Source organism: Gracilinanus agilis, unplaced genomic scaffold, assembly GCF_016433145.1.
Source record: "Gracilinanus agilis isolate LMUSP501 unplaced genomic scaffold, AgileGrace unplaced_scaffold37022, whole genome shotgun sequence".
Taxonomy (NCBI): domain Eukaryota; kingdom Metazoa; phylum Chordata; class Mammalia; order Didelphimorphia; family Didelphidae; genus Gracilinanus; species Gracilinanus agilis.
In genome coordinates this window covers 1-7,024 of record NW_025370271.1, presented here as the reverse complement: position 1 = coordinate 7,024, position 7,024 = coordinate 1, and the positions used below count along the sequence as shown (strand labels likewise).

At 58.8% G+C, this 7,024-nt stretch overlaps 1 protein-coding gene across 1 annotated transcript; it reads right to left on the bottom strand.

Annotated features, from left to right (window-relative positions):
* Positions 1-2,721: 2,721 nt before the first annotated feature.
* Positions 2,722-5,937, bottom strand: PPP1R15A (protein phosphatase 1 regulatory subunit 15A). The gene is made up of 3 exons (XM_044683872.1): positions 5,583-5,937; positions 3,886-4,866; positions 2,722-3,211 (listed from the first exon to the last, which is right to left on the bottom strand). Exons 1-3 carry the CDS (start codon positions 5,631-5,633, stop codon positions 2,903-2,905), a joined length of 1,341 nt encoding a protein of 446 aa, XP_044539807.1. The 5' UTR covers positions 5,634-5,937; the 3' UTR covers positions 2,722-2,902.
* Between the last annotated feature and the right edge of the window lie 1,087 nt (positions 5,938-7,024).

Sequence of the window (7,024 nt, the reverse complement as noted above, 5' to 3'; positions counted from 1 at the left end):
CGCCAAGCCCAGCGGCCTAATGCACTTGGGGATTAAATATTTATAAGTTTGTCTGTAGTTCTCGCCCCAGGATGGGGATGGGAGCGGGACACGAATGTGCAGGGGACTCCAGAGGTCAGATCCAAGCCTCCCGGGAGCATCCACTCAGACCTCACGCCCTCTCCAAGCCCTCTGCTCCCCTGGGATTCGTCTCTGGCTCTCGGGTTCTGAAGCCGAATCTGCCTCTGGACCCCGTCTCTGTCTCTAAATTCCGTTGTCTCTGCGTTCGGAGCCCTTTCTCTTACATCTCTGTCTGGTGCCTTCCTCATTTCCCCCCTCTAATGGTCCCTGCACCGTTTCGGTCTTCTGTCAGTCTCGCGCCTCTCGCTGTCCTCCCCACCTCTCCTTTCCGGACATTTAGAGGCAGCTTAGGGAGGAAAACCTGAGTTCAAATTCGACGCCAGATACTTACTGGCGACCCTGGGCAAATGGCCACTCCTGCCATCCTCAGTTTCCCCAATTGTAAAATGGGGATGCTTCTAGCACCTACCTCCCAGGGCTGGGAAGAGCAAATAAGGTAATTTAGCCCCGAGCCTGGCACTTAGTAGGCGCTTAATAAAGGCTTCCTTCCGGTCTCACCCACATAGCTATCTCTATCTTTCTCTGCCCAGGCAGTCCTCAGACTGGGAAGGGATGTGCGTGTCCAGGTACGGTCTCGGGCGCAATCCCTGGCTGGGGAGAAGGGGATACAAGCGCCACCTGGCGTTTGGGTACGAGGGCTGAGGCTGCAAGACCGGGACAGGGGTGGGTCTGCCCGGGTCTCGGAGAGGAAAGGACTGAAGGAAATGCCCTAAGGGGAGGGATTGGGGAAGGATGTGCGCCCAAGGTTAAGGGGCTGAGGGAGAGATCCCCCGAGTACTGGAGGGCCAAGGGATGAGGGTGAGGAGCAGCCGGGACCAAGCGGGCGAGGGGCCAGGTGCTGTGAAGGGCGGGGGGTTGGGCGCAGCAGATGGCTAAGAGGAGGAAGGGAGAGAGAAGCTGACCGCAGCCACCGTCATCCCGCTTATGCTTTTTGCCAAGGAGACGGGGAAGGGAACCCAGGCCGGAGCTCCGCCCACCAGGTCCCCTTTCGGCGCTTCCCCGGGCGTGGTCAGCAGTTTTTTCTCCTGCCAACCTGTGGCTGGCATCTCCCTGAGGCACCTTGAGAGAACTACAGTTCCCAGAAGGATGCGGGGCCAACGCAACGGCCAGGGACGTTCCTGGGAGCTGTAGTCCCAGCAGTTGCTGAACTCCCCGCATCTCCGACGTACCCCGGCTTGCGGGGGTCTCGCGGCATGGCTGCGGCTCCAGTCTTCTTGGGGAGTCAGGAGTCTCACTGCGCCCGGGGATTGGTGGACTTCAAGATACACGGAAGGAGAAGGAATCCGGTTGGGCGTCCTCAGGGGCTGGGGCGGTGTCTGGGACTGGCTCTGGGACACCCTGCCCTGATCCTGGACCCTTAGAAGGACCTCCACGGCTGCCTCGTACTACTGCCTGGTTTTACTTGAGAGGAAACAGAGTCCGAGAGGCGGAAAGCGGCTTGCCCAGCCCAGGTGACCCAGCTGCCTTCAGCTCTCTAGCTCTGAAGCTCCTCTGACCCCGGACCCATTGTTTTCTACATTGGATCGGTCTCCTACAGGCAGTGTCTTCAGATGGAGGACACTGACAGCCTGGAGTGTCCCAGGACAGGCGATCAGGATGGAGAAGTCCCTGAGATCAGGCCATGAGCATTAATCCGGAGAAATATGGATATTTCCTTGGAGAAAAGCTGAACGGAGCAGGACTAGGTTGGGGAAAGGGGGCGGGAAGTCTGGGAAAACGTCCTAATAATGTGAGTTGCCCCAGGCATTGGCCGAGGTCCCGAACTCCTCCAGGAAGGCCTTCCAGCAGGTATGGATGGCTTAAAGGATCTCTGGGGTCTCTTCCCTATGCGTGCTTCTGGGAGGCCATGGCATGGGCATTGTAACCCCTTGACCCAGGCCAACTGTAAGCAGGGAAGCTCCCTGCTCCTTTCTGACCTTGTGACTCCTAACCCAAGAACATCTGATAGATCCTGTAAGACCCTGAGATTAGTATCGTCCTTTAGATTGAGATGGATATAGAGATACACCTCCAGGCTACTCCCTGATCCCATCGGGCTCTATCTCAGGCATCCATCTTCAGGCAGACCCCATCAGATGACCAAACGCCCCACCGAATGCCTGAGTGTTTACCACTCTAGGGTCATGCCCTCACTGTTGTAAAGGATATAAAAACCCCTGAACTGAGGCATTCTGGGAGCAACCCCCCAGGTTGTTCCACTCACGCTGTCTTACTGGCCAATAATTCTACATCAGTAATTAAATCTCTTTTTACTTTTAAGCTAAGTTTCAGAGTCTTGCATTCTTGCAAAAGGTGCCCTTCCCGAACCCCCGGGTTCACCATTACACCCCACGACAGCCAGACCCCTGACTCCCCAGGCCGGCTCAGAGTTCCAGTTTTAAACGGCCCATTTATCATCTACATATGGCCACAAGCCAATGAGCAGAGCAGAGGGCTGGGTCCTGGGAGCTGCTCTAGCATCCAAACTAGAAACTTGAGAACCCGAACAGGAGACCCGGACCGTCCGAGTCCCCATCCGCTGGGCTCCCTCCAAGGTTTGGGTCTGCGGGGCGTGGAAGGGCGATTAGAGACGGAGACCAGAAAGGATAAAGGACAAGCAAATCCTCTCAACCAATCTTTATTGAAAGCCCGCTGGGGGCGGCCCTGCGGACACGGATTAGGACCATCGAAGAGTTCCGACCTGCCCGAAGTTTACAATCCACCAAGAGAATCCCCAGCCCCCACCCCAGCGTTTCTCGAGACCCGCCTCCTACAGGCTCGGGCCGGACTACTTTCTGGGTTTTTAATCCGAGGCAAAATTCCCAACCGGAAGGGGGAAGTGGGCGGGGCTCCACGGGGCGGGGCGGGCTCCGCCCTGGGACAAGCGCGCTCCTGGCTCTGGGGGAATGGTCAGCGCTTGCAGACGAGCCCAGGCGCGGGCACGTGCGGCGGGGCACAGGCAGGGGCCGAGCTGAGCTTCGGCTTGGGCAATCCGACGGGCGAAGCGGCTCCGATCGCGTGCCAGCTGCTCCCACGGGCCCCGGCGGGCAGCGCGGGCAGGACCTGCCCAAACCACCAAGGGATGCAGCTGCACCTGGCTGGAGAATCGGACCTGAAAGGAGGCAGACAGCAAAGATGGCATGAGAGGAGCCATCGAGTTCCAGAACACCCACCACCCCCTCGGCTAGCTTTGCAAAAAACTCTGCCCTCTTTACAGAGGAGGAAACTGAGGCCTGGGGAGGGCAGTGCATCGACTAGCACCCACTATGTGCCAGGGGCTGGGCTAAGTGACTTTCCCCTCAAAATTAACCCATTCCCTTCCATCTTAGAATCAATACTGAGTATGGGCTCCAAGGCAGAAGAGCCAAGGGCTAGGCCATGGGGGTTAAGTGACTTGCCCAGGGTCACACTGCTAGGAAGTGTCTGAGGCCACATTTGAACCCAGGACCTCCCCTCCCCAAGCCTGGCTCTCAGTCCAGTGAGCCACCCACTTGCCCCCAACTTGACAAATATTTAGTAAGTAAAGCAGCCTCAGATCTGGTCTCAGAATCCCACCGTAGCCTGCTTATACTGAGCTCCTGTTCCATATAGCACGAATGGAGAGAAGGCTGGGCCCCAAAACAGGAGGGCCTGGGTTCAGATCTAGTGTCATGGCCCCAGGGGCCTCAGGGGCTCCCCCTTGTCTTCCACTGCTTCTAACCCCAAAGCTACAATGCTGAGCCTAGCTCAGGCCTGCCCACCTGCTCCCCTTCTGAAGATGGGGCCCACATCCAGGTCTCTCCTCACCTTCCTGCCTGGAATGGGCTCAGGCTTGGCCTTAGGCTCAAGGGGGCATCCTCGGGGCTTCAAGCGGCTCTTCAGCCTCTGGGGTAGCTGAGGAGGGATCCAGGGGGGTGGTTGCTCACCCCCAGGGACGAAGATGGAAACAAGGAAGGGCTGCAGCCGAGAACCACTCCTGCCCGCTGCTTCTCCTCTGGCCTCTTCCTCATCTTCTCTAGGTCTGCAGGCCCAGGCCCTGAGCAGGGGGCCAGTGAGCCCTGGCGGAGGAGGAGGCTGGCTGGCTGCTTCTCCTTCATCAGATACATCTTCCTCCTCTTCATCTCCTTCCTCATCCTCTCTGGGTCTGTAGGCCCAGGCTCTGAGCAGGGGGCTAGTGAACACTGGAGAAAGAGGCTGGCTTGTTGTTTCTCTTTCCTCATCTCCTTCATNATTTTCTTCATCCTCATCCTCTCCAGGTCTGCAGACCCAGGCCCTGAGCAGGGGGCTAGTGAACACTGGAGAAAGAGGCTGGCTTGTTTCTTTTTCCTCATCTCCTTCCTCACCCTCATCCTCTTCCTCAAATTCATCTCCTTCATCCTCATCCTCTCCAGGTCTGCAGACCCAGGCTCTGAGCAGGGGGCTGGTGAACATTGGAGAAAGAAGCTGGCTTGTTGTTTCTCCTTCTTCATCTCCTTCCTTGCCCTCGTCCTCTTCCTCATCTTCATCTCCCTCATCCTCATCCTCTACAGGTCTGTAGGCCCAGGTCCTGCGCAAGGAGAAGCTTGTCTGAGGTCTTCTGGCTGTGGCCTGGCCCAAGGAGGCCTCTCTGGCCTCGGCTCCAGCTTTGGGGCTCACTTCCTTTGCTTCTCCTTTAGGCTTGGGCTGGAGTCCCACCCTCCTTAGCCAGGCCCAAGCCCAGGCTAGAAGGAAGTGCAGGTCAGACAGCAAGCTGTTCCTGAGGGAGCCCCCTCGGAGGAGGCCAATGGGGTATCCCAGGTCAGGGCTGGGCTGTCACAGAAGGAAACAAGCAGACCAAGTTAGGATTCTCCTGGAATGAATCATAGGACAGAAACAGAAACCAAACCCAGCAGAGCCAGACTTCCAACCCTATCTCTCTTCCCACAGGGACCAGAGGTTCTTGGGCTATGTCCCCACCCACCCCATTGGTACCCGAGAACCCCAAGCCCAACCTACAGGACAGCTCGTAGCCCAATGCTAAAATCAAGAAGACCTGAGTTCAAATCCAGCCTCAGATAGCTTACTAGCTAGGAGACCCTGGGCAAGTCCCTTGACCTCAGTCTCAGCTTCCTAATATGGAGATAATGATAGAACAAACTTCCCAGGGTTGCAAAGCCCTTCTTAGCACAGTGCCCAGCTCCCAGCAGACCTTCATAAATGTCTATTCTCTTCCATCCAGGGAGAGGGACTCCTTGTGCCCCTTGAAGATCCAAGGGTCCCCTGGACCTTTCCTGTCATCTCAGACATCCTGGAGTCCCTCCTGCCTCTGCCCTCCGGGGTTCCCAGCTCCCGGCCCCACTACGATGAAGTGTTCCCCCCCTCCCGCCTGCCCCCAGAGGGTCTAAGAGCCTTCTTCCCGTCCTCAAGGATCCCTTCCCTTTCCCCTCGGGCCCCCTCCCCGTCCTGTCCCTTCCCTCTCCTGCCCCGTCCATCCCCTCCGAGGTCCGAGCGCCCCACCCCAGCCGCCTCTTGGCCTGGGCACTCACTGGGGCGGGGCTGAGCTTCATCCTGGGGGCTGGGAGGAGGTCCGTCGGCATCTGGGCGTCCAGGATGGGGTCGGGCTCGGGCTCGAGCTCATATTGGTCAGGGGCCGGGACGGCTGGGCCGCTTGCACTCGCTCGGGGCCGGACTCGGGCTCGGGTTCCAGCTCAGGTTCAGTTCTCAGTACTCTGGTCTCGCATGTCAGGGTAGCTCTGAGGCCACCCCGCCTCCCCAGCTCTTATAGACTGCGCCCGCTGACGTCCGGGAAGGGGGCGGAGCGAGGGAACGCGAAGGACGCGCTGACGTCACCCCTTTCGCAGAGCTTCCATTGGCTGTATCCGTCCGAGCACCTGGTGGCGTCGCCCGCCCAGCGGAGCTCGATGGCGTCAGGATCTCGTGCTCGGGGATCCCGCGCCTAGGAGGTGATTCAGGGCTCTGGAACTTCCCCGAGCCGCCTCGAACAGCCGGACCCAACCCTGCCCGGTGTCACCCTCATGGGAAATGCCAGTAGTCTAGTCACAGACGAAGGGGAAGGCCCAGGGCCAGGCGCAGGGCTCTGGGACCCTCCCTTGGAGACCGCCCTCAGTGCTGAGCTAGGAACCTGCAGTGGAGTTCTGAGCTCTCGGGCTTTCACGCGGGCTATGCCCCGGGTCACTCTGGGAGTCCGGTGTGCCTCAGTTTCCTCTCCTGTAAAAAGAAGGAGAAATTCCAGACAAATAACGCTTTAATCCTTTGATCCCATTCGTGGCACAGCCCACGGAGCACAACCTTCCGGCTGGACCTGTAGAATCAGTCAGTCTGTCAGTCTGTCGGTTATCCTGGAGCCCAGGCGGGGACAACCTCCTGGCTCGACCTTGTCCAGCACCCCGCCCCCCGAATCCCTGTCTAGCCCCGCCCCCGCCCCCCCTGGCCGATGTCAGCCGAGCTTCGGGCTGCCCTCAGCGACCCCGGAGGCAGAGCTCCCAGTCCCTTTACTCTGGGGGCCCGGGAGGCTTGTCCTCAGCCCCCTGAGTTGTCCCCGGCAGCTGTGGGGGCTGCGGAGTCTTGGGGTCAGGTTGAGGGGAGGGGCCTGGACGGAGGGAGGGAAGAGCGTGGGTGGCGGAGATGAGGAGCAAGGGAGAGATGCAGACCAACTGGACAGAAGGGGAGAGGCCAGGGGAGGGAGAGAGAGAGGCTGAGAGGGAGAAAAAGAGGTATGTAGAGCCTGAGAGAGAGAGATCAGGACTCAAAGCCAAGGCCTGAGAGAGAGAGGTTGGAAGGGAGGGAGAGACAGAGACAGAGAGACAGGGAGAAAGAAGGAGGGAGGGAGAGAGAGAGAGACGGGAAGAGGAAGGGAGGAAGGGAAGGAGGGGAGAGAGAGAGAGGGAAGGAGAGAGGGAAAAAGAAGGAGGGAGGGAGAGAGGAGAGAGAGAGAAAGGGAGGAAGAGAGAGAGAGGGAGAGAGAGAC